The sequence below is a fragment of the Folsomia candida genome, unplaced genomic scaffold (assembly GCF_002217175.1).
Source record: "Folsomia candida strain VU population unplaced genomic scaffold, ASM221717v1 Fcan01_Sc015, whole genome shotgun sequence".
Classification (NCBI taxonomy): Eukaryota; Metazoa; Arthropoda; class Collembola; order Entomobryomorpha; family Isotomidae; genus Folsomia; species Folsomia candida.
Window position 1 is genome coordinate 1,781,244 of NW_019091207.1, and position 27,990 is coordinate 1,809,233.

Genomic DNA, 27,990 nt, shown 5'->3' on the forward strand with positions numbered 1-27,990 from the left:
TGACCGTCTAGTGAGGTCCCTGACGTCAAAATTCAGGTCAAGGTGATCCTGGCTTGAGGTCAAAGGGTAAATTGAACCTTAGTCATTTTCAAGTAAATCTCAATAGCTTTTTTAACTCTACTTCTTTACACTCGTTTACAAGGTTCTTTTTGCAATGTACATACATATGTAATATGTAATTGCAATATGATTCATCCCTTTTTGTTTAGTATGCGGTAGGAACAGGGCATCGATTCCGATAACGGAAACGTACCCAGAACAATCCTGCCTATGACCAAATATTATTACTTTCACACTTGGTTCAGTTCAGCTGATCTAAATCATTCTTCCATCCGACCGACAGGTTCGATGAAGGTAAGAATTTAATGATGCAGTGCAGACTTTGCTTGATAGCAGAATGTACCCATAAAATTGGCATTGGCATCACCACCACATGTCATTTCATTAGTGAATGAATTGTTCTGTGCGATAAAATGATCTCAATTATCTATTGAAAAATTCGACAAGGCTACAACCAAGCTAAGCTATCATCCATCCTGCTATGTACTTCCATCTATCATCTCCTCAACTCATAATGGAGGTCTCCCAGGAGATGCTCTCAGATTTCGAGCAAACTAGTGTAAATCGAGGACAAATTTAATTAGGATGAAATTTGCAAAAGACACGATCTCCCAATGGGTACGTTTGGCAGAGATATTTGCATCCGAAGGGGAGAAAATGCGTCTTAAAGTCGACAAATTATACACTTACCAAATTTATTACGCATTTTCTCCTCTTCGGATGCAAATATCTCTGTCAAACGTGCCCATTGGGAGATGGTAGATCGTATCTTTCGCAAATTTCATACTCATTAAATTTACGATCGATTGACACTAATTTTCCCAAAATCGGAGAGCATCCGCTGACAAACCTCCCTTGTGAGTCAATTGAAATATTTCAAACACAATATTTAAGCTTTTGAAATGGTGAGAAATTGGACACCCACCTTACAAGCGTTCTTTTTATACCACCCTCAAAAACTTATCACGAGTTTTTTATCCCCACAAATCTATGTATCTGTACGTGCTTAATTCGACATTCATGATTTTCACACTTTAATTTTTCACACAAATAAAAATCCTTTACCTTCCCATCATCATCGCGAACTTGAATTCTCCGACCTTCCGCAGAGACAACTTTTGCGCCGATGGCGACATCGAATTCCCGGTTCGACACTGGCTCAATCCAAATGTAATCGCCCTGAGGAACACAAAAAAAATCAGTATTTATTACATAAGTTTGTTATAAACGCTAAATTATCTCCTACCAAAATGAACACTTGCTTATTCTCAAGCTCTTTCGAAGCAGCAAGTTCAGGATCAATGAATTGTCGCGTCATCTTTGTTCAAGTAAATTTCGCAAATTTACGGTATTTAGTTAATTATTAAATTTGCAATGATAGTCACACTGCACACATTGCAAATTTCACTCAACAAAACCAACCACTCAGGAAACAATGGTCCTTTTACTGTCGTGCATGCAAAAATGCCACTGCAATGCAACTGCCCACGCAATGAAATAAATGTCAGGTAAATGATTACTCACTCACTCACTCACTTTGTACGTGTGTAAATTTGATTAAGAGAGAAATATCTGTACCACGCTATCCAACAAATTAAGTTTTGTTCTCTGAACGCAATGTGACAGTGACATCGATATGAATAGCAATATCGCACCTCGCTCTTATCGGGGAGGTGATTTGCGATATCTCGATGATATTAAATACGAATGGCGATAATTGTAACTTACATATATTCTTCTGCAAACATGACAGAATTACGTATACACACACACACACAATTTATGTATGTATGCCGTCCATCATACGTAATATTGATAAATATGTAGCAAAATTATGTATGTATACCCTTCCGTGAAGCACTTTTAATTACACGTTCGGATGACGACATTAGGAATGCCGGACGATAACGATGAATGCCAAAGTCATCAAATCCTCCATCACGGTAATTTAAAAATGGGATTAATTCTTACTTTTCGGACGGGAAAATTATTAATAAATCTCGAATAATGTTTTATCCTCCATTATTTCATACATGCGTCAATCCAGGTGTTATTATTGTTATTATTGAGACATACCCCTCTTTTATTGGAAGAGGAAATTTATCCGGCTAAATATTACAGGTGCATAATACGTATGTACATATCAGTCGCCGCGAAAGCGTTGAGGGACAATGTCCCCACGGTTATTCGATGTACGCAAAATCTGCCCATTTTATATAAACCCCTCCCTCCTCTATCCTACAATGTTAATGTCCCCACGGCTTCCGCGGCCACTGGTACATCCATTTGATCCATAATATGTATGACTAACAATACAGGTAGCCAGTTAAAATCATCGTCTCATAATTGACCCCTAGATAGACGAGGGCTCCCACAAGGATCATAAAAGAAAATTGTTTCAAATTTTATAGTCGCAAAAAAAACCAAAACTGCAATTTTCATCTCAAAGTTATAAACCACAACCTTGCATCCCATCATCCAATCCAAGGTGCATTAAGACAAGAAGGAGCAAGGCGGCTAAAAATCAGTGAACCCGATCGAAACACGTAGTAGAGAATCCGAAGAGCAGTTCTCCCAAATAATAAGTCTGACTCATTATTACTGCATTTCCTTCTTAGGTACGTTACATACCTGCATCCATCGGTTGCTCTCTGCTAGAGAAATTCCTCACCAAATACATACATACATAGTTATAAATATTTGTATCAAAATCTGGCCAAAATACTACCCCCAAAGACAGTGGCCGCGGAAGCTGTGGGGACATCTGGGGACGAGGGGTTTTCATAATATGGACAGATGATGCGGACATCGAATACCCGTGGGGACATTGCCCCTCTTCTGTCCCCACCCTTCCGCAGCCACTGCTTTCCAACATGATGCATGACGGGATCAAACTAAAACATTTTCTAGCTACCAACTTGAACTTTAATCCTGTACACACGTTTGTGTTTAAAAGGTTATTTGCAACCCCGTCTGAAATGTCATTTCCAGAGTTCAACAATGTGATTTTTTTCAAAAGACAGGAAGCAGCGGATGTGCCTCCAAATAATCGCTCAGTACGTGGCGTGGTGCTCCACCCATATTACTCAAACTACTGTACAATTGTTAGTCATACGGTGACAGTATTCCCCTGCCATATCCGTCCGGATATACATATGCTATGTTTAAAAATTGTATATACAAGTCGATGTCGATACGTACATACGGTAAGCTCTGTGTTACCTCACGTATGCCCATGCAAATTAAATATAGGACTTTAGCGAGCCCAAAATACATTATTACCAGAGTCCGGATAAATATGTTCTTAAAAACCCCGAAATATTTATGTAAAATGTTCAATCAAATCGCCAAAATATGTATGTATATATAACATATTTTTAATTCGCTTTAAAGTGCCCCAAATTTAGCTTATTTGACTGCAGAAATGCAAAAAAAATGCTTTTATACATTTACAAGTGACAAACTAAAAGCATTTCAACATGCTCTGGCATTATTTCTGCAATAATCGGAATTTTTTAAGAATTGTGAATTTCTGAGGTTTCTCTAAAAGAACATATATTTTTAGAAAAAATCGCTGAAATATGTAAAAACATATTTATGTGTATTAAAAATAATATATATTTTTGAAAAATCGCCGAAATATGTAAAAACATATTTATGTGTATCAAAAAATGCACATTTTCGGCAAAATCGTCGAAATATGTAAAAACATATTTATATGTACCAAAACCTGAAAATATGTAAAATATGTGAAAACATTTTTTTGACCGTGTGACCTATGCCTGACCAGGAACAATATCCCAAAGTTTCAACCCGATCGGGTTATTATTGAAAAAGTTTAAAATACATACATATCCGGACTCTGATTATTACACAATCCTACCTACAAATTGACGAGTTGTTGTATTTTGATAAGTATCAGTTGGGTGCATTTCTTACGTAATGAAATTAAAGGGTGCCTTTGTTCCTCGCTAAACTCTCAGGATTTGTACCTCTACATGTGTCATCCATCAGTACATAAGTATGCAAATATGCAAGTACTTACTTTACACTCAAAAGTTTCAAACAAGCACTAAAAAGTAATCTTATCTGACAAGATTTAGACCACAAAATGGATAAGTTTCAGAGAACATGACATTTTACACGGAATCACTGTACACAAGATTGTTCAACTCTTAAAAAATTCTTTATTTCGTCCGTCGGTCATCCAGACCGGTATGTAATGCAAGAAGATGCTCAATAATTACGAAATCTGGTTTTAATTCAAAAACAGAGTAATGCATGAATGAAGAAGGAACCTTATACCGAGCGCTATTACAGTGGCCGCGGAAGCCGTGGGGACATTAAAATAGTTCGATAGGGGAAGGAGGGGTTTATATAAGATGATGGGCAGATGATGGGGACATCGAACGACCGTGGGGACAGTGTCCCTCTCTCTGCCCCCACTCCGTTCCGCGGCCACTGCTCCATTATCCAAACTATTCAGCCACCAGTAAAATAAATAAACCTACATATTTACATCATCATCATCTTCCAAGCAAGGTAGCCCGCAGTAAAACCCGTTGTACGTAAAAGATTACTGAAAAGAAAGAAGCCTTGCGACATTGTTTGATTCAACGAGCCAGCCAGCTCTTCGAGAAATTAGCTGCAAGAAGACTACAAACTTTTATGGCTTATTGAGTCAAGATCAGTGCAGAGATGAGAATGAGTAGTGAGTGAATTAAACAATACAGTAAATTCTACTTTAAGGAGCAATATTGCGTAAGAACTGAAGGTTGTTGTGGTCTCGTCGGACTCGGTTGGATTGGAATTGAAGCTTTTACAGGAATTATTTCTCAGTCAAGTTCAACCCTTCCTCCTCTCTCGCCAAGTGTCCCGTTACAGCATCACTTCACTTTTATATGAACAACCAACTTCACTAAATTACTTACTATCAAGTTTGATTTAAGGTCTGATTTTATGTAATGATTAATGCAGTCGAAATATTTATATTATCCGAAATCAAAATTTCATTCGAAAATGCAAACGTTTATTTGTGTGCATCATTGGTCTAGATAAATCTTATTTTTTTAATTATCAGAGGGCGGATATGCATTTATTTCCAACTTTTTCATTAGATGAAGGTCAAACTTTGTGCGTGTGTTCCCTAGCTTGCATAAATTACAAAAATTTCAAAATGTTTTCATATTTTGTTACACAGGCATACAAATATTTCCACTATCATTTATAAAAAAATACTCTTAAAAATCCTTTACATATTTCTACAAAAATTCATATATTGTAAATATTTCAACAATGTGAATTTTTTTGCTTATAGAAATTGAACCGAAAAAAATCAAGAGCATTATTATAAATTCAGAAATACTGCGAAAATTTTTTCGTACATATTTGGTAAATATTTTGACGTTTTTTTCCAAAATTTAGGAAAAAATAATTATCAGAGGGTGGTATGCATTTATGAAAACTCGCTGAAATATATGAATTTAATATAAACATTATAAATGCATATCCACCCTCTGGTAATTATTCGAAATTCTTTTTAGCCGTGGATTTATTTTCTACTTAAACATTTCTAATCAGCGAATGAATCCGTCTGCATTTCTAGCAAGCAACCACTTTCAAAAACTACCGAAATCCCTCCTACATCATTATACTGTCACTTGGAATAAACCGTTGAATTAACAGAAATTTAGCTGAGCTGAACTGACTACTGGTTCATGACGCCGAGATAATAACGCAAGGAAAGAAAAACATCACGATTCCGGCCAAAGACAACAAACACAAGAAACATAAAAAATTAATCACGTCCACAAATTTCCATTTCACTCACTTCTATTCTCCCAAACAACAATAAGCAAATTGTAATTTATAATCAACTATACGAATAATGCAGCCCACATCACCGCACCGTCAGTCACCATGCATGTACATACATACATATGCAAATGTGCAGTGTTTCGGGTGCAAGTAACGACCTGCAAGAAATGACGGGAGAAAGTGGTTTCTTGCAGGTAAATATTTTGACCTGCAAGAAATGCAAGGTGTAAGAAACTACGTCCTGTTGCAATTCTTCATACGGCTCGTGGCTAGATTGCGCAGATTTTTCGCACTTTCTCCCAGTTTCTTGCACCTCGCATTTCTTGCGTTTCTCGCTTTCCAGTGCAAGCAATGTAGCAAACCCGTAAGAAACTGGCAAGTAACCATATGCAAGAAATACCCGCAAGAAAGTGGTTTCCTGCAGGTAAATATTTTGACCTGCAAGAAATGCAAGAAACTACGCCCCGTCGCTATTTTTCATACGGCGCGTGGCTAGATGGCACATATTTCTTGCACTTTCTCCCAGTTTCTTGCACCTCGCATTTCTTGCGTTTCTTGTTTTGCACTGCAAGAAATGTACCAAACCCTACGAAACACTACGAATGTAAGGTACATACACAAATCTATTATGCTTTCTCTCTTACTTATAGAGAGCTATAAAACCAGAGATTAAATTGAATTAAGGGACAAATTTAGAAACAAGACGTATTCATTCACTTACTCTCGTGACAATGACCATTTTGAGAGATTTCTTTTATCCGGATTGAGTACTTATTCTTCTTCTCTCAAGAGATGCACAGGACAGTAGTCGTCTTGTAGCACGAACGATTTGGTTCAATGAGCTTTACATACACCAGCTTTGAGCCGAATTAGGCGAAATTATATGACGACAAGGACGACCCCGCATCTTATTTGATCCATGCATTGCTCCTGAATTTTACGATCCGCTATTGTCGTCGTCGTCTCACTTTCTTTTCATGTCGTCTTCTTATTCCTCCAAATAGACGACGAGATTTTTATGGGTTTCACACTTGTTAACTTGACACCAACACACAATTTCACATGTAAAGTTCCGCTTTCCTTGGTGGAGTGGAGTCGTACCTTGAAATCCAATCCGTTCGTTTTTATCACCTCTGCAAATAAAATAAAAAAATCCGTGTGTAAATTAATCCGTTGCAAGATGAACACATCTAAAAATAAATTATGAACCGTAGAAAACTAAATGTAGCGATAGGGTGAAACAAAATATGTGACCAGACCCCCTGACCCCTGGGGGTGGGGTGGTCTAATTGACCTCAGATCCTTCCCCTGAGGTCATATATACATATCGCAAACATGTCTAGATTATCTAGATCCGTTCTCCCCTGACGGACGGACAGACGGACAAAATTAATAGGTTTCTTCACACTATAATAAACATACGACTTGCTAAATCCTATTCGAAACTTACTTTTCTCTGACCTACTCAACAATATGGACTAATTAGTCATATTATAAAACCAAGTCTAGTCACAAACCCTGAGGTAAATAGCTATCAAACTCAACAACCGGTGTGACCTTAATTACAGGTGCCCAGTCAATCCATACATACACAGTCAGTGGCCGCGGAAGCCGTGGGGACATGTGGGGACATTAACATTGAAGAATAGGGGAGGGTGACGTTTATATCAGATGGGCAGATGATGAGAACATCGAAAAACCGTGGGGATATTGTCCCTCTGTCCCCGTACTTCCGCGGTCACTGTTCTTTTGGCATCACCATCATTATGGAGTATGTACATACAGTGGCCGCGGAAGCCATGAGGACATCTGGGGTCATTAACATTGTAGGAAAGGTGGGAGAGGGGTTTATCTAACATGGGGAGATGATGCGGACATGGAATAACCGTGGGGACATTGTCCCTCTTTCCCCCCACTCCTTTCCGCGGCCACTGTTATACATCATATACGAGACAATAATTAATTCAGACTACAAACACGTCGGCAAGATATGCAGATACAGTTCTCACTTTTTATTAAATTATTTAGTCGAGTGTTGCAGACATAACCAATAAAAGAGGTGGACGTAGACATGTATGTACACATTTAATGTTAACATCGGCATGAAAAAAGATGACATGATAATTGTAATTGCTCCCGTAACGCCCGCAACAAGAAAGAAAATGTGTCTGGGTTCTTCTCAGCTGCCGTCATGTGTCAGTCAGTCATCCTCCGAAGGAAAATACAAATTCATCAACCTTCATGTAAAATATTACGTACGTATCATCTCTCTCACACTGATATGCAGATAGATATGCACTGCTCGCACAATTATGATAGCTCCCTGAAAAATCCATCTTCATTAATCGCCAAATATCTGACAGGGTTTCGTTTCTTGCGGGTTTGCTGCATTTTTTGTAGTGGAAACGCATGAAATGGGAGGTGCAAGAAACTGGGAGAAAGTGTAAGAAATCTGCGACATCCAGCCACGCGCCGTGTGAAGTACAGCGGCGGGACGTAGTTTCTTGCGCCTTGCATTTTTTGCAGGTCAAAATATTTACCTGCAAGAAACCACTTTCTTGCAGCTATTTCTTGAAAATGGTTAATTGAACGAAATTTTCTGTTTCTTGTGGGTTTGGTTTGCTAAATACATTTCTTGCACTGCATAGCAAGCCACGCAAAAAATGCGATGTGCAAGAAATTGCAAGAAATACGAGTTACAAGAAACTGCAAGAAATTTAGGTGCAAGAAATTGGGAGAAATTGCAAAAAATCAGCATCATCTATGTAGCCACGCGCTGTACGAACTACAGCGGCGTTTCCTGCGCCGTGCATTTCTTGCAGGTCAAAATATTTACCTGCAAGAAACCACTTTCTCCCCATTATTTCTCCCAAGCGGTTCCTTGCACCCGAAACACCAATATTTTGAAGATAGACAGAAAATTCCCCCGTCTCAAACGATCAGATCTGTCAAATGTTTGGAGCGATTCAGACGTCGAGCGAGCTACTTCTTCTTGCTTCGTTAATCTTGATTTGAAATTTTAAATCATTTATGCTTAATAATCATCATAGTTATGTCGGAGCCTGATGCTGATTGCCATTGTGCGAGGAGAGGAGAGGATGAACCGTTTCGAATCCTACTCACAACATCTTTTGTCTTAATAATAAATATCTCTTATGAGATGGAAGAAAGAAAAGTATGTCAATTTGCACATTGCATATTCAACTTCGCATCTCATTCGCGAAATGTTTTATTTTATGGTGCATATAAATAAATAACTAACTAATGAACTCATTAGCTTATCCTATTTACTGTAAGATAACTATTTAATGTATTTTATGGGGAAAGCATAGAATACAGTTGATGCAAATATAGTACGCTAAATGGCCGCGGAAGCTTGGGGACAGAGGGGCTGACAATGTCCCCACGGTAATTCGATGTCTGCATCATCTGCCCATGTTATACACACCCCTTCCTCCCTTAACCTACAATGTTAATGTCCCCACATGTCCCCACGGCTTCCGCGGCCACTGAGTATGCATGCGAACAGGGTACACTAATAGATTCCTGGTAATAGTTTAACCTGTCTGACACACAAATAAACCATTCTTCCACAATTAAAAATAATGTGTACGAATTGCGCAATAAATAAATTTTTTGCAAGTTTTTCCTCAATTCAGAACTTCCTATTTATTTATATCTAAAACTGCATGTCCGACTGCAATCTTATCTTTCTTCCTGAGTCGCTTTATTGTTATATATTTGTCATTAAATTCCCTTAAGCGAGTAAAGTAAAGTAAATAAAACAGCTCATGTACAAAAGTCATAAACCAACCGGTGTGATTTTCCCAGCGTGCGACATTAATTCAATTAGTTGGTAGGAGAATATCCTACAAAATGACTTCTCGGAATTGCCTGAATGGTGTACATACACCGATTAAAATACAGCACACTTCCCACGCGGTCAATGATACATTTCCAACTCTATTTGTTTCCAACTTTTCATTTCTGCTTGTTTTGAAGGAAAATTATTTATCTGTGTGATTTATACTGTTACATTTGCCGATTTATCCACTATTACATTAGCCGAATCAGCCGAATTAATATATTAATTAACACCAGTTATTTTTATTTTGGCGTAAACATCATACGAAATTGAATAATTTGAACGTCAAAATAAAAATAAACGGGTGTGAATTAAGATATTAATTCAGCTGATTCGGCTAATATAATCGCGGATAAATTGGAATTCTTGCAACAAATTCAACAGTATTAATACCTTAATCAATATTGATTCAATTGAGAGCTAAATACATAATTTTGGACCGAGCTATTTAGATAAATTCTTAATTTACTTATTTTTGAATCTCTCTATCTCCATTTATGAATCAGAGCTAAATATCTAATTTCCAAAATTGCGGAAGTTCTCCATTGTCAATTGTTTGTTGGCTTTAGCCACCCAGCATGAGTCACTCATTTTTACGCTAAACAATATTACCTTGCAAACAGCACCCAAACGCGAGACGAAGCAGAAATGCGTTACTTTTTTTTGCAAAAAATAGTCAGCAGTTAGTTGTACAAAAGTGAAATGAATTGTTATCATCAACCTCGTTTCCACGAGGTTGATGATGGCTGGTTAGTAAACCAAGCTAAGCTATTAGCAAGCAAGCTCAGAATTTATGCCGGAAACGGAAATTGCATTACACTCGCAATTATTTAAGGGAGACAGTAAAATTAAAATTAAAGGAGCAGTAAATTAGCCTTTAATATAGCTAAATTTCGCTTCATAATAATACCAAAGTCAGTATTAAATTGTCATTTTTTGTACAGTAAACAAAATTTCATACATGTGTTTCCAGCCAAAAATCAAGAAAAGCTTCTTAATTATTGTGAAAAAAACGTGAAAATGTGAAACTCACATAAAAATTAGCATTAACCTGAAAGTTAGCAGATTACTTATTACTATTTACTCATTTTGGCCTAGTTTTTTCGTCTCCTTCATGATTTTGACATTTCACTTGATTTGATTTCACAGACGGAAAAGAGCATTAAAATTCAGTTTACTTTTTTTGCTACCTTTTGTGCGCTTCAATCGGAGCCGTGAAATCGAATTAAGCCCAAAAGTTTTTCTAAAAGGTGCATGCATGCTGTGACACATGCCTTCCTAATATCATCCCTTCTTACGGGCAGTGGCCGCGGAAGGGGGCGTGGGGACAGGGGGGGGGGCAATGTCCCCATCATCTCCCCATGTTTGATAGACCCCTCTCCCACCTTTCCTACAATGTTAATGCCCCCAGATGTCCTCATGGCTTCCGCGGCCACTGTATGTACATGCTCCATAATGATGGTAATGCCAAAAGAACAGTGGCCGCAGAAGCACGGGGCAGAGTGGCAATGTCGCCACGGTTATTCGATTTCCCCATCATCTTTCCATCTTATATAAACCCATCCCTCCCCTATCCTACAATGTTAATGTCCCCAGATGTCCCCACGGCTTCCGCGGCCACTGTTACCCCTTCCATCGCATACGTGCATACCTAACCTATACACGACGATTCTCTGACTTTTGAGAAGTCTTTAAATTTAAAGAAACTTGACTTTATTTAAGGTTGAATTGAGATTTTGAACAGAAATGAGCGTGTCCTTGTGTCTTTCTGTATGCTCGACTCGTCCCCTTTTATTTATTACGGCGACTTCATTCTAATTTCCTAAACGAACCTTAACGATTCTCCTACTTATTTATTTTTCCCTTTCTTCCAAGCTTTCTGATCCATTCTTTTCGCCCAGCAGATTACAATAATTCAGACTTATAGCGTAAAAAAAGAAAAAAAATGCGACAAGGATTCATTGTCATTAAGAGAGAGACCATTCATTTGCAGACTAACAAGAAGGCAACAATTGTGTGTGCTTTTCGCCATTATTGTGAAAAAATACGGGCGTTCTTCCTCATCAAGTTGAGTCAATATAAGGTGTGATGGCTTGTCCAATTGCCTCCAATTATATTCAGGGTTTCATTTCATTCAATTGTGCATATTGACGATTGTTCGAAGATCTTGTAGTTTTTTCGTGTAATAAAGAAGTTGTGGTGAGTGAGTTCAATGTCAAGAAACGAATTCTATCCCGTGTAGGTATGCACGCCTACGCAGATAACTTACTTATTAAGGGGGGAAAATCCTTTATATAAGATCGGTATTTATGTCTGTCTGTCTGTCCATTCGATAACACGTGAACGAAAAGACGTACAAACTTGAAATTTTCAAACCACGCAAACTCTTGACCTTAAGGTGTAGAGCGAGTTCGAAGATGGGCACAGTAGGTCACAAGGTCACGGTGGAAGGTCACAGGTCATGATTTTATTAAATGAAAAGGATATCATGTGAGAACTCAAATCGATAGTATTTTCAAAGTAGAACTATCCAACGTAATAAGACATTCTGACCTACGACATCCCTGGACGAGGGTCAAAGGTCACAAATGTCGAAAATATGTCAGATTTAATCTAATTTTCTACCGGGAAAGAAATATGATATTCATTTTGGCGTGATACGATGGTGTCACCCCTTGGTTGCATGTGTTTGAGGTACATACATACATATCCAAGCTTATTTTGATTATTCATCAGGGCCATGTGACAAATACACTTCGCAAGAAATTGAAAACAATTGTCCTCGCTTTTTTAAGTAGCGAATAACGAATTTGGAAATAAGTAAGTAGGATTTTTTTTCATGCAAAGAATTGTAATTCAAATAGACCAACAACACCAGAGTATTGAACTTGACAACAATTCAAACAGGATTTCAGCTTCATTCAATCTCGTTTTTAAGTCAGACCAGAGCACAAATTCCTTAAGTAAAAAAAAAAGTAGAGGTGTGAAGGTGATAAAATACTAAAATGTATTTTTCATGTTAAATGTTCAGTTCATCATGACTCCAAAATCATATTAATCATATTACGAATCAAATTCCTACACAGCTCTTCGACGAGTCGGGGATGATATCTATCTAATCAGTGGCCGCGGATGCGTGGGGACATGTGGGGACATTAACATTGTAGGATGGGGGGAGGGACGGGTTTATATAAGATGAGGAGATGAAGGGGACATCGAATAACCGTGGGGACATTGTCCCTCTATCTGCACGCTTCCGCGGCCACTGGTTCGAACCCAGTTCCATCATGTTTTTCATTCCATTGCAACAGTGGCCGCGGAAGCCGTGGGGACATGTGGGGATATTAATATTGTAGGATAGGGGATGGAGGGGTTTATAAAGACTATGGGGACATCGAATATCCCTGGGGACATTGTCCCTGTCCCCACGCTTCCGCGGCCACTGCATCTAATTAGCAAATGTGGTACACACTTTATTGCAAAGTTAATTAATTAATTAATTGAATATTTTAGTGATGACGAATGAATAAGGTTCATTCCAAATGTCAAGCAAGATGGATAGAGATTGCCGGAAAGAGAATTATCCGCCGTGGGTTGCCTGTGGGTGGTCAATTACCAATTAGAAATTGAATTAGCAACAAATTACAGACTATGTGCATGATGAACAAACTGAATAAAAAACAAAATCATGCTGTCAGAAAATGTTACCCGTTTCTTTTAAGATTTAACAAAATATGAGATATGAATATAAATTAGAAGCTTATTTTTTATGACCTAACGTACAGAAGTACCTTCATTCGTCTTGGATGGAAATTTGCTTCGGTTTTCAACATATCACCAGCCGAACATTCAAAAATTGGGGATAAAACAATAATTTTAAATGGAAAATTGGGGGGAGGGGATACTTTTTTGAACTTTCTCCCGTCGCTCGTACCCTCAAAAAGGTCAAAAATTCGACTAGAAATCAACCCTTATTTACATAAATACCCTCGTATTTCTCACGTATTATCATCGAGGTCAGGGTGCGACTTTTATGCTTGCTTAACACTTTTCAGGTACATTTCACTGAGAATTTTCACACTTATCTTCTTCTCCTCTATTTGAATTTGAAACACATTTGAGAATTAAAAACATGCAAATTTCTTTCCCGTCTAAAAATATGAAAATATATCAATTGTCTTTGTTACAAAATCATGAAAACAAATTGGATAACCGCCTACGCAGACTGGAGGCCATTTAAAATCCAGCCTTTCACTTTATCGTATTTTTTAAAAAGAATATTCTGTTTTATTGTCGACCATTTATTGTTTTTGTTTCAATTTAATAAGAAAAGCAATTTAACCATTCGTCCAAACAATAATAATAGGAACTCTGTTATTTAGGTATTGTCGTGCAAAAGCGGAAACACACTTATTTACATACAATTTACATGCACTGTTAAAAATCTGGCAGAGTCACATATGTACATACTCCGTCCTGGGTTTGATTTGGTAATAACTTTCTACCGTATTGGTAGTAGTTTTCTTCTGAATGGTACATAAATTTCTCATTTCCACATCCACAATATTACTAAACGGTACCGTTATTACCAGAGTCATATTTACATATGTACTCCGGTCAGTAATGATTTAATACCAGTTTTCTAAGAATATACATATGTACATCTTCATGAATATGTAGATTGTTACTCTCTGATTTATTTAAATTATTGTAAAAACCTTTCCCAATTGAAAACACTATAAATTGTAATGCTCAACATTTTGCGGAGATGATGTGCGGTTTGAGGCGAGTTTTATTGCATCCGATCTTCTTTACATGACAATTTCAATACAATATTATATAAGATGTGCGCCTTGTTTACGTGATGTTTACAAGTATTTTTATTATTCCTTAGCCAAATAATTATCCGGATCACAGAAGTCAACCAAGGAACGCCTAGTGTGTGGATTGGATTGTCTAAATTGCTTTCAAAGGTTTTCTGTAACATTACATACACATTATCACCACCACTTTCGACTGAAAGCATGAAATGGGTGATGTCATAATGTATGTAGACAGGCAGGGCAAACTCCTCCAACAATGTCGTCGCTGCTAGCCGCAAAGAATTCCATGCAATAAACGGCAATTTTGACATGTCTTAAACGAACATTTGGCTTCTGACTGACGCCAGGTTGGACTTGTTCGTTGGTGGATGTGGATGTTGAAACTTTCGACTTGAGCAAGCTTCCGGAACGATATTTTGTCTTACATACGCTACCTGCGAACTTTCAGTGTATGCATTTAAGCAGAAGTGGAGTGTCCATTAAGCCAAAAATTCTACCAAAAGTACTATTCGCTGCTGTTATTTTCCTCCACAAGAGTTATGTTATGTATACGACTATCATAATAATGGACCATTTTCCTTAGTGAGAAACTTCACTTTTATGATTAAGTAATATTAAACTAAAATTGTGACATGACACTGACTCAACCCAATTTAGAATTTGTCATGCATATTTTTACATAGAATTGATTTACCACAGATATCGAGTATGTATTGCAAAATGGTGAAGAAACTTACCACAAAAATAGCACGTTTTTAAAAGATCACACACTAAATTAATAAGATTTGCACAACAAATTCGCACAAATTAAGAAGTTTGTAAGTACACTTATGTCCAACTAAGTAGACAATATCATTGAAGAACACTATATTTGTTTGGCATTTTAATTGCAATTAATTAATAATTATACGGTGCACAAATCTAGAGATGCACAATACATCATCTGACATATGTAATTGTACCTGATTCACACAACTGAACCAACTTTTTTGTCCCGAAACCTTTCAGGGATCAGAAGATCAAATCCTCATTGTTACGTATTTATGAAACCCTTCTTCACAATAATAATAAAGCGGTCAATCACACAACACAAAATGAACTTGTCTCACTTAATATTTATTCTCTTAATATGTAAATAGGTCTCAATTCCCATAATATTTAGATCCCGGCTTAATTGCGTTTAATGCATAGGCGTCACACGAAAAATTATTATTATCGATCGAAATTTGAACGAATATTTGATCGAAATTTGCAAAAATCTTATCACTCAAACAGCAACCACCACCGTTTCACGATACATAGATTCGCAAAAATTGCGTCCGTCCAATCCAATCCGGTATTACAAAATGTCGAATAGATAATAATATTGAACTGCAACAATGAAGATGATTCTACATGTAGATACACACCTGAACCACTTCTGCTCCTCACTTCCACTCTGCCTCTCTCCCAAGACTGAAAACCAAACCACAATTCAAAACTTTAAAGCGAGTCAGAGTCAATTCAATTCAATTCATGCAACATAAGGTGCACTCGCAGTCAGGTAACACAAGGGATGAAAGGGGTAAAGTTTTAGCAGTGAGATGAGGTGAGGTGAACAGTATGTGACGATGCTGGCTGGTCTGGTTGGTTACCTGCCTATCAAAAGGAAAAAGCAACCTGCTTCATCACCACATTACAGGCAAAGAAGAAGGGTATCGGGGAAAAAATGAGATCCGAAATCCAACTGTTGTTCAACGCCCCATCATCCAATCCATCCACCATGTATGCATTATGCATCCCATTCTGATGAACATTACAAGAACTTAACGAGTTTGGTTTGTAAGTAATAAGCATTGTTGAGAAGGTACAGGTAAAGGTGTATAGCGAGAGAGAGACATTCAACAATCCCGTCCGCACGGAGGTAATTGTTCTGGCAGACTGTTTTAGACCAATGTCACTTACAAACTGTGACTGTGAAGCGTCCTTTTCCACTAGTGTTTCTTTAAGCAATGTTTGTTAAGCCATACTTTTTACCTGGTTGGTTTGGTGGTACTACGGTGAGCGTAAAGTTATGCTCGGTCACTCACACCTGCCTGGCTCGTCTTCCATCCAACCAACAGGTAAACCCGTCCATCACTTACGTATTACCACCAGGAGCAAATGTGTATATATGTATGTTGTGTGTATAAGCCCTGTTTTATTTGAAAAGAGATGATCCAATCCAATCCACCAAACCGAAAACAACGTGGTTTTGCATTGCATTGCAGGAGGGTATAAATTGCTAAAAACGATGCTAACTAACTAACTAAAGTGAGGGTCTTATTTCTTTGTATAACAGTATCCGGTGCAATACTTTGGTTTGGTATGAGATTTTGCCTGCTTGTGGTACTCTCATCACGCTCTGCGGGCGTATCATGAATAGTAAACAATTGTTAGGAGAGGAATCTTACTGCTAGTTTGTTGGATGGTGGTGATTACATAGAATCCTTCCTTTCCTGGTTAAGTGAAGCAGATCTGAAGAGATTTAACATAACACGTAATGTGTAATGTACATATTGGCGAAGTTTGTGCAGATTTTCATGAAAGGGAATCCAACAAATGAATGGACAAGGAATAGCTGAATATTCTAAAAAGTCTCGTTCTAAATAAGAGATGGACGCAAATGGGAGAAAATCTCGGAAAGAAACCAAACCAATGGAGGAAATTACTAAATAAAGGATGGACGGACGGACAATAAATATCTGTGCTATATCTGGACAGGTGCATTTTAGGGAGAAAACGCACGCACACAAGGTTTTAGGGATGAAATGAATCCATGAAATATTAAGGCAGTCATTAAACTTCCGCTCCATCAAAATTATGTATAACACAGATATTTATTTAGTTGAACTATATTGGATTGGGCTGTTAGATAGAAAATTATTTATTTTTTAGCTGGGTTTACAGGAGCATTATTATTTGGTTCACTATTATTTTTACCTGTGCATTTCAATCCCCTCTTCAACCTGTGTCCAATTTCCAGCTTCCACCTTCGCCTATGAATCTGAATTAATGCGTAATACAATACCGTGCTCGCTCGTATCACTTTTTGTCGCTTTTTCCATCCTGAAATTATGGTCGTCGCATTAAAACAAATCCAGCCAAGCAGCAAAGTAACCCAATAATAAAGGGTCCAACAACTAAAACCAAAACGACCGGAAGTTACAGCAAAGCAAAGCAAAGCAGTGCCTGGACTGGAATAATTTCGATACGTCACGCCGTACGTACGTAGCTTATATGTACTTGCTTGAACCTTATATAGGTTGGGCAGGCACCCTCCAAAAACAAGCTAATAAACCAAAATCCATCCTTATTTTATGACCACTTCATTAAAAGGGTTTACTCCATTCTCCTCAATATTTTCTACTATTTTGACATGTTCAGAAACAGCCAGGACATAAAATGCGGAGAGAAACTTATTGTATTTATGGACTTATGAACTCGTCATGGCTGGCAGCAGTGGCCGCAGAAGCGTGGGTGACAGAAGAGGGACAATGTCCCCACGGTTATTCGATGTCCCCATCATCATCTCCCCATCTTATACAAACCCCTCTCTCCCCTATCCTAATACAATGTTAATATCCCCAGGTGTCCCCACGGCTTCCGCGGCCACTGTATGTACATGCCCCATAGTTATTTATGATACCAAAAGAACAGTGGTCGCGCAAGGGTGTGGACAGAGGGACAATGTCCCCACGGTTTTTCGATGCCCGCATCATCTGCCCATCTTATCCTACAATGTTAATGTCCCCACATGTCCCCACCCCTTCCACCCACGGCCACTGGCTGGGAGTACATGGTAAAATAAAATGACGATCTCGAGTCATGTCTCACGCAATTAATTTCTTTATAGTCGCACCGTTGTCATTTCGAGAGATGATGATGCCCTTTTATAGCAAATAGTATGGGAACGGCAGTAAATCGAATGTGCATGGGAATTCGGAGAAGAATAAGAATTTTGCCGTCTTCTTCTTTCGCATCACTTTTGTTCTGCTCATGTCCTGCGGTTGCAAAATTCTTTTGCCCTAATCGCTTATAAAGGATTGCAAAGTTGTGATGGGAGATTTTAGAGTCTTGTTTTTCACCCTCCAGGCCACTTTAGTTCATTGTTCAGTTTAACAAATGCTTGGTTATGGTTGGTCTTGGTGGAAATTTGCGTAAGTCTTCAAAATCAAAAGGTTTATCAAGTTCAAAATTCAATATGCAAATGTGTACGGTATCATTCATTAAGTATGTTAATTATTGTGCTTTCTTTACGTGTGGCATGTTCATTATTTCGATGAAAATATGATTTTCACGCTGAATCAACTGTTGAATGGTTACATTTTGCATGTTATTATGTGATGTTTTTTCACATTGAAAAGAAAAGCGATAGGAATGTTATACAATATTTATCTCATATCTTCTTTAAGTTATATATTTAACACATAGTCCGGAGAGACTTTCGAATACTTATTTTACAAGTTTCAGCCTATTAAAGAATAATTTCAAATAAAATTAATATCTATTTCAATTTGGCTTTAAAAGGTAGTAATTATAATTAATAGCCATTTTCCAGATAGATGAAATTGAAAAAATGTAAAACCTACATACACAAGTTTACTTGTCCTTCTTTCCAGATGTTAGATTGTTGTGAAGTTTAAGAACTTCCGGTTCTAATAGATCTAATAACAGGTTTCCTTCCGTGTCGAAAAAACAGGCGACAGACTTTTCAAATTGAACCGTCTTCTCGGTCGCGTTCTTTCCCTTGAAACAGGACAAACTGAGGGTGTACATGTCGTCGAATCTGGGAATCAAATTGTACAGCACGTTAATTAATAAGTCCTTATATATCAATGACACGCATAGCAAATTATTGTCACCTCTTCATGTAAGAACTAGCCTCCCAAGTTTGCGGTTCATTTCCAGCTGGATCCTTGTACACCGCCACGGCGAAAATTCCCTTCTCCATGTACGCCGTGTAAAGGGTCAAAACGCCCATCATGACGAAATATGCGGAAACACAGAGGAGCAAGACCGGCCTGCAGAATCAAATCAAAAACATTTTATCCAATTTTATAACGTTCTTGTTCATCCTAATTCTTGTCCTTATCCTCACCTCGACTGCGGAAACGGGTACAAATAATCCCACAACAGGGCCAACATTGCGATCGCGACCGCAATACTGCAAATTCCTAGCCGACCATCGACCAAGTTGAAATTCTCGTCGAATCCCAACTTTTTGATGAGAATGTCGCGAACCGCATCGTCCAACGAGTTCTTGACGGCAGATCCATCCCACTTGTTGACCTTGGGGGGAGGGACGATCTCATCGTCAACATTGGGCGTAGGACTGCTCGGCATTATTCAAATATTTTTTTAAGTGACAATCTGTCAAGAAATAAATACAACGAGTTTTTGACTTGGTACGTGGCAAAGGAGAAAGCGATTTGGGTTTCGTGTCTCTGAGTGGAGAAGGCAGATTGTAGCGTCTCGTTGGGCAGCTTATGTAATATTTGCAAGTAAATAAATTGAGACGTGCAAATTTTCACTTTAATTAAAATGGTTAATGATCCCGATTTAATTAACCCAACATCATGAGAACATCTTAAATAAACAGCTTCTTAAATATAAATGAAGGTGTTGATCAATGTATTTGTTTAATTTGACATAATTCAAAGCTTATATTTGCAGATATCAAAATTGAGACATGCAAATGTTCACTTTAATTAAAATAGTTAATGATCCCAATTTAAACCAACAATATAAGAACATCTTAAATAAACGCTTAAATATAAGAGAAAGTCTTGATTACTATATTTATTATCTAATTTCGACGTACATACATAATCCAACTCAAAATATGGCATTTATCGACGTTGAAATGATCCAAATAGTTGGAGAAAGTGGGGAAATTGAGACTGCTCAACTTTCTCTTCTTTCTATCCATTATCGAACAAACCAACCATGCCAACGAAACTGTAAAATATTCTCATGGATGGATTTTACACACAATTTTCTACATAATTCCAAGAATCCATCCACAAGGGCAATTTTTGAGCAGAAATTGCGTCTCACTTTCACTTCACGTAAGAAAGACAAGAACCACTTATCAAACACGGTAACCTACACATTTTCAAAATTACTAATGCATACACGCTATTTTCAGGACTACTAAAGAATGGACCAGTACAGGTCATGGAACCCGCGTGGAACTTCGAACAGCGAATATGGAAAGTTTGCCTACTCAAACAGCTTCATTGGACCGGCTCGAAGTGGTGGCGGCGGAGGTGGCCAAAAGTTCGGACGAGACGCTTCTTGGGGACATCAACCAGATTGTCACAACCACCCCCAAAATCAAGGACGAGGACATCACCAACATCTTCCAGATTGTCCAAATGCTTCCGCCGGGCATGATTCCACCCAACAATTTGACGTCTTTGTGGGGGAAGAAGCCGCAACTGCCGCGTTGGGAGGGAAGGACCAGTATCAGGCCGTTTTTCCTACACAACAGCAGTCTTCTGGAGGTGGAGATGAAGGTAAAGGATTTCCACCTCAGAGATCTCCTCAAGAGAAGTATGGAAAAATGGGGATGAATTTGGATTCCGTTGATCAAAATGTGACAACTGAAACTTTCGTTGAGACAATGCCAAATCAAATTGAAGAGTATAATGTTGACAGTGGAGGGGATGCGTCCCCACAAGCTCAAGAACCAACCAGTTCTGCTCCTATGATTCAAACCGTAGGTGTCCTTACCCCTGAGAATGGAGGTCTCCCAGCGTATGCTCTCCGATTTTGAGCTAATTAGGGTCAATCGATCACAAATTTAATTAGTATAAAATTTGCAAATGACACGATTTCCAAATGGGCACGTTTGGCGGAGATATTTGCATCCCAAGAGATGAAAACGGGCCTTAAAATCGAAAAATTTTACACTTTCTAAATTTTCTCCTCTGCGGATGCAAACATCTCTACCAAACTTGCCCATCGGGAGATCGTGTCTTTCGCAAATTTCACTCTAATTAAATTTGTCATCGATTCACCCTAATTTGGCTCAAAATCTGCTCGCATACGTTGTGAGACCTCCATTCTGCGTATAATAATATCGAAATTATCATTTAATAAACTTCCTTCCACAGGAAACACCCAAAACCGCTAAAATTCCCCCCAAGTGGAAAGGTCTTCCCACCAACGCCATCCAATACGGTCGTCACATTCGACCCCCAAATGGGTAAATATTAATGTCTGCCTTATATGACTGAAACAGTGCCTTATTAAATATGCCTTACGATGGACTGAATGTTTGCCTTAAACATTAAATTGTGTAGCCTTACATATCTGAAAACGGCCTTATTTTCCTAATTAATATCCTCAAATACGCCCCTCATAATGATCAACTTTTGTTCACTCCAGCTCTCCACTCTGTAGTAGAAAGTACATTTATCTGTAGTTTTCTAAACAAACTTTACAATGACCGAGTTTGAAACCACAATTCTCAATATTTCTGATACGGAGTCATCAGACGAAGACAATTTACCACCAAGAAAGAAGGCCAAATTCAAAAGAAACTTCTTAGACTACTTTAAGGGTGCAATTTATGAAAACTTAACAATTGCGGAGGAAATTCTGAAGGCCGAAGGAGAGTTTCGTTTCAAATCTGCCAATCAAACCGAATGTGGCATGAAGCATTTTTATAAGTGCAAAGTATCCAGCAAGTGTTCTGCTAAGCTATATCTGCTTCTCGCTGGTATGTAAATCATTGGCAGTCAATGACCTAATGTAATCGTAAATTATATATTCTACTTTTACTCTCAATATTGTATGATATATGTATAGAAGACGGACAAGACGTAATTCGTTATCAGACCAACACTGCTCATGACCACCTACAGAAAAATAAAACAAGCGGAGTTCAAGGTCCAACGCGACAATTAATGGTCGAATTGCTTAAAAATGGCATCTCAGGTCCCTCTCAAATCCAAGCAAGTATTCGTGATTCCGGTCTTCCAATACCAAATCGAAAGCAAATTTCAAATGCCAAAGCCTACCTAAAATCAATTGAGGCCCCACGAATTGTATCATTAGGGGACCTTGAAAAACAACTATCTGCACTCCTAACAGAACCTACTAGCCAAGATCAAACAATTTTGGTAGGAAAGATCATTGACTTTGAAAAGAAAACATTCCACTTCATGCTATCTACGCCAAGATTGATGCAAGTTCTCACATTTGGAGATTGCTTACATGCTGATGGGACCTACAAATTGGTATGGGAAAATTTTCCAGTCCTTGTTCTTGGGACGTCGGACAAAAATAGAAATTTCCACCCAAGGCACTTTTTTCAGTCGATTTCTATTTTTTTTCAACGTTTAAGGCAAACATTCAGTCAATCGTAAGGCATATTTAATAAGGCCTGGTTTCAGTCAAATAAGGCAGCCATTAAATACCACCCCCCCCAAATGCCCAACCGTCTCCCAGCCAATTGAGCACGATTCAAGGACGACCTCCCATGAAATACGACACTGAAACCCAATCTGCTGGTGGCGACACTTTAATGATGAAACCCATGAAAAAACGAGTCCCAACTTCCGCCACGGCCAAATACTTGAACAAGGTGACATCTTCTTCAACCACTGCGGTCATGATGCCGGGGAAGAATGTGCGGAATCCTCCCACCCCGGCGGAAGCTCGTCTCTGCGGAAAATGTCCGAAATGTAAGGACTTCCTGCCCCGCGTGGATGGACCGCTGGTTATGTCGTTCCCCTCAAATTCTACGGCAACCTTGCAAAAACCGAATCTTCGCAAAATCCACACTATGGGACGACAAGACGCTAAAAATTTCAAAGCTGTCCGATACGGGCATCATGCACAGCATCATTAAAACATTGTTGAGAAGAGATTCATCTATGTAAATGTGGAATCCAACGCGCATTAATGAGTTTCTTATAATATTTACACTAAATCAATTTAATCCATAACGATCACTAAAAAAGTATCCTTGTGTAATTTACTTAATAAATTAACGTATAGCATTCAAAGATTTGTTGCATAATAGCACATGGAAATTTTTCATGGCTAACTTTTCCTCAGACATGTTCATATATATCTTGTGTTATGCTGAATGCATTGTTGCTTGTAAATGTAAACTGTGCATTGCATAATATGAAATTCGCATTTTTCGCATATTATGCGAATTTTATTACGGGGTGCCTGTTAAAAATAAAGCTAGCCGTGCCTGTCTGTATCTCGGATCATGAAGTCGATCGAATTCCATTCCAATTCTACTATTAACGATTTAAAAAAAAGGTACCTAATATCAACCGTGCTGAAAAAATACAATTAAGATTTGCAAAGTTTTTTGGGGTCGAAGTAGAAATAAATACCATCAACAATTATGCTTGATGAATAATGAATCTAATGAGTATTTTAAGATTACTTATTTTATTGTAAAAGTGAATTTCGACTTTGAACTTGCAAGTTACTTTTTTGCCCATATTTTCATTAATTTTAGCCAAATAATACGTTTTTAAAGAGTGTCTAATAATTTAGTATGAAATAGTATGAATCGATAAATTCGATACTGAATCTAGAAGCTTTAATAAATACTTGACACGCTATTTAAAAGTGAGCAAAAAATTGAGCCCGAGTTGCATATTTTGCAGAATTTCCAGAATTTTGAAAGTCGTCGTTGAGAAATTAACGCCCCAATTATTGCTAAATCATGAAAAATAGTGCAAATACAAAAAAATGGTCATATTTATTTGATCATTTATTAATTTACCGACTCGCTAAAATTCTTACAACCGTCCACAAAAATTCCATGCAACCTTATAACTCGCTACTTATGTAAACGTGAGGAACAAATTGACGTCAACTGCATACATACCATACCTGTTCAAAAATTTAGTTTTCATTCAAAAGTCAGTCATCCCGATTTCTGGTTGAAGATTTTCATTCACATTCAATCATTTTCTTTCAAACTCATTTCATTTCACTTCATCGGACTTCATTTCTTACTTCGCCCCATGTATCAAACATAGGGTGAAAAATGAAATGAGTGAGAAATCCCTTCATTCACAGTCATTCATCTGAAATGCTTGAATCTTTCACTCATTTTCATTCAAATCACAGGAAATTCATTTTCATTCACTCTCATTCTCTATCATAATCAGTCACATGAATGAAAGTGAACAGGTATGATACATACAATTATTCAGACAGCATAGAACGATCGAGTTTTCGAACGTTTTTGAACGTGACCCGGCCGTGCATCTCACGCGTGGAATGACTTTTGGTACGCGATCGCCTCCTTTTTCGCTGTGTTCTACGTCCTCCGCCCCACGTGTCATAATTAAGTTAATTATTTGTTCCGAATAATTGTTCGAGTTAATCACTGGAATGAGTTTCAATTTAATGCTGACAAACAAATATCAAAATTGAATTTTAATTAAACAATGAACTATTAAGTATTCATTAAATCCTTGAAAACATCAATTTAATTCATATTTGGGCAACTACAAGAAATGCTCAAATTTATCAAATTTTCTTAACCCACAATTTTAAAGTTTGAATTTTGGGAACTCATTCCACTGTAAAAACCAATTTTATACATATTTTTCTGAAAATCGAAAAATCGCAAAATTTATCAAATTCTTAACAAGTATTTATTTAAAGGTGAGGAACAAATTGAGCGTCAACTGCATACAATTGTTCAGACAACAGAGAACGATCGAGTTTTCGAACGTGTACAGCGACCCGGCCGTGCATCGCACGGCATGAAACGACTTTTGATACGCGATCGCCTCCTTTTTCGCCGCACTCCGCGCCACGACGCCCAGCTTCCACTTGGCGACGACCTCCTTGTTCTTATCGTTCACATCGCCCGCCACGGCGAGCGGAGTGACGGCCTCGAACGCGCAGCGGATCCCGCACAGGGGAAACATGAGATTGGATCCGGGGTCGTAGTGCCAAATGCGGATGACGCCGAACATGAGGATGGACACGATGGCGAAGAGGAGGTTCGGGAAGGTGGAGAGGTACATGAAAAATGCGTCGTTCATCAGGATGGCGATGCACTCGATGGAACGGTACTGCTGCACGGTCGTCTCCAATCCTTGGGATAAATTGTAGCTGAATATGTATAGAAAAAAGGTTATCAGGTAAAACAAATTTACATACACAAATGGATTGCACAGTTTGCACTTCTACCATGAAAATAAATTCCTGAAATTTTAAAAATGAAAATAAATCTCTGTCATTTTTGGCATGAAAATAAACTTCTTGGAATTTTTGGTGTGAAGTTCATAGCAGTTTTCATAAAAAATTTCTTCAATTGTTTATAAATCCGTGGAATTTTGGGTATGAAATTAAAATCTTAGCATTTTTAGCATGAAAATAAATTCTTGGGATTTTTAACATGAAAATATATCTGTATTTTCCGTATTTTTTGCATGAAAAAAATTCCTGGCATTTTTTACCTGAAAATAAATCCCCTGGATTTTTAACATACATTTCACATTTCTGTGAAATTAGAATCTTGGCTTTTTTTAACATAAAAATATATTCATATATACAATTTTATCATGAAAATAAATCTCAGGCATTTTTACCATGAAAATTCCTGTTATTTTTTTACGCGAAAATAAATTCCCAGGATTTTTAGTAAATCTCCCCACCCCAAATAAGACATGCCATAAATGCCTGAATTCATAAATTCCACTTCTACCCACCTCATCCTCCTCAATTCCGCCACGATCCAGGACATCCCCAAAAATATCACTGCCCAATTGAATGACCACGAGAAGAAGAAGACCGTCGTCAAATAATACTCGATCGCCATGAAGGGAATTTTGTGCAAAAACGGGATGTAATAATCCCGAAATCCTTCGCACGGGAGGAAAAGTGAGCTCACGAAGTGGGGCGCACACGGGCTCTCGTCCACCAGAAGGATGTGAATTGTCGGATTCGCAGCCAGCATGATAAGTCCCAGGTACACGTAGTACGTCAGGTATTTCTGCGACTTGGACTCCGCCAACGTGTACGACGACATGGTCGACACGGGCCAATTTTCTGACATACCGGAAGTGCCATTTTTGTCAGATTTCTCCGACTTGAAATTATGAGGATCTAGATTATATAGAAATTTGGGAAATAAATATTCCTGTTCAAAACAGCCTACAAAAAAGTAGCACATACGTATTTTCTAACGGGTAAAAAAAGTAGTAAAATTTTCGAAAAGGTATATTCTTTAAATTACAAATGTTCTTAAATTCTAATTCTGCACCATTCATTCGTCTGCAAAAACTAGTGGGGGACCTCAGACACACTAAAAAATCGTCGCTTAGAATTTCGCTTCGTTTTTCGCTTATCGATAGTATGACCAAAAAGATGAAAATTGCAAAATTTTGTTCCGACTGGAGCTAACCGACCTTAACCCCACTTCTGAGAGAAGTTTCTGTTCGTTTACCCGGGAGCTCGCTTATCAGGAAGTAAGCGAAAAACGAAGCGAAATTCTAAGCGACGATTTTTTCGTGTGTCTGAGGTCCCCCAGTGTAAAATGTGCAATTTTTTTTCTGTTGAAGCACACTGACAAGGGAGGTCTCCCAGCGGATGCTCTCCGATTATTAGCAAATTAGTGTCAATCAATCACAAATTTAATTAGGATAAAATGTGCAAAGACACGATCTCCCAATGGGCCCGTTTGGCAGAGATATTTATTTGCATCCGAAGAGGAGAAAACGCACAGTAACTTTGAAAAGTGTAAAATTTGTCAACTTTAGGGCTCGTTTTCTCCTCTTCGGATGCAAATATTACTGCCAAACGTGCCCATTGGGAGATCGTGTCTTTTGCAAATTTCATACTAATTGAATTTGTGATCGAGTGGTTGTAATTTGCTAAAAATCTGAGAGCATACGTTGTGAGATATCCACTGCGAATTTTCTAGTTCTACTTTCTCCCCAAAATTTGCCAATTTTCACCCACATATTTCCCCCATATTTCACTTACTCTTATTTATACTCGTCCTCCTCATATATCCCAACAAGCAATTTACAAACTCAATCATTTCGCCCTCCTTCCGCGCAAACTGGGCGTAGCAAATCGCGCCCAGCGTATACGCCGCGAGCCAGACCATATTCAAGATGCGCAGCACTAGCGGAAAATGGTCCCTGCTCATGGCTTGGATCAGTCGCACCGCGGAAAACAGAGTCATCACGTAAATCGCGGTTTTATGGAGGTCAAAGTAAAACCGATGCCCGCGGCCCGCCCGCTTGACACACTTTTCTTTCGGGTCGAAATCGAAGGGGAAGAGTTTCAAGCCGCTCCCCACGTCGAGAAGGTGGCACACCGCCGAGACGCCGGTTGGGGTCAACATCTTCAAGTCTTTGGAACCTCGGAATCGGCTGGGCTCACGTTTTATAGGAATTT

At 38.2% G+C, this 27,990-nt stretch overlaps 4 protein-coding genes across 7 annotated transcripts in view; 1 reads left to right on the forward strand and 3 right to left on the reverse strand.

Annotated features, from left to right (window-relative positions):
- Positions 1–16,027, reverse strand: part of LOC110856423 (myosin-VIIa) — a 33,322-nt gene extending 17,295 nt beyond the window's left edge. The window contains exons 1-3 of one of the 2 annotated variants that reach the window (XM_022104905.2): positions 15,303–16,027; positions 6,599–7,010; positions 1,126–1,239 (exon numbers count right to left, since the gene is read on the reverse strand). In XM_022104905.2, coding sequence (XP_021960597.1) covers positions 1,126–1,239; positions 6,599–6,616 — 132 coding nt within the window. In that variant the 5' untranslated portion in view covers positions 6,617–7,010; positions 15,303–16,027. Of the gene's footprint in view, positions 1–1,125; positions 1,240–1,306; positions 1,642–6,598; positions 7,011–15,302 lie in introns of those variants that run through there. The other variant, XM_035856905.1, reaches the window with a different exon arrangement.
- Positions 16,028–18,960: 2,933 nt separating this feature from the next.
- On the reverse strand, positions 18,961–20,019 carry LOC110856198 (probable signal peptidase complex subunit 2). The gene is made up of 3 exons (XM_022104665.2): positions 19,685–20,019; positions 19,449–19,607; positions 18,961–19,372 (listed from the first exon to the last, which is right to left on the reverse strand). The coding sequence occupies exons 1-3, from the start codon at positions 19,927–19,929 to the stop codon at positions 19,186–19,188; spliced, it is 591 nt and encodes a 196-aa protein (XP_021960357.1). The 5' UTR covers positions 19,930–20,019; the 3' UTR covers positions 18,961–19,185.
- Positions 20,020–20,519: 500 nt separating this feature from the next.
- Positions 20,520–23,557, forward strand: LOC118437652. Of its 3 annotated transcripts, none has more exons than XM_035856843.1 (4): positions 20,520–20,654; positions 20,735–21,307; positions 21,705–22,312; positions 22,402–23,557. In XM_035856843.1, the coding sequence occupies exons 3-4, from the start codon at positions 22,036–22,038 to the stop codon at positions 22,959–22,961; spliced, it is 837 nt and encodes a 278-aa protein (XP_035712736.1). In that variant the 5' UTR covers positions 20,520–20,654; positions 20,735–21,307; positions 21,705–22,035; the 3' UTR covers positions 22,962–23,557. The 3 variants fall into 2 exon arrangements, 2 of the variants coding, with proteins under 2 accessions (XP_035712736.1, XP_035712737.1); XM_035856844.1 differs by having other exon boundaries at positions 21,705–22,432.
- Positions 23,558–25,043: 1,486 nt separating this feature from the next.
- Positions 25,044–27,961, reverse strand: LOC118437688. Its single transcript, XM_035856968.1, has 3 exons — positions 27,571–27,961; positions 26,295–26,691; positions 25,044–25,695 (listed from the first exon to the last, which is right to left on the reverse strand). The coding sequence occupies exons 1-3, from the start codon at positions 27,935–27,937 to the stop codon at positions 25,230–25,232; spliced, it is 1,230 nt and encodes a 409-aa protein (XP_035712861.1). The 5' UTR covers positions 27,938–27,961; the 3' UTR covers positions 25,044–25,229.
- Between the last annotated feature and the right edge of the window lie 29 nt (positions 27,962–27,990).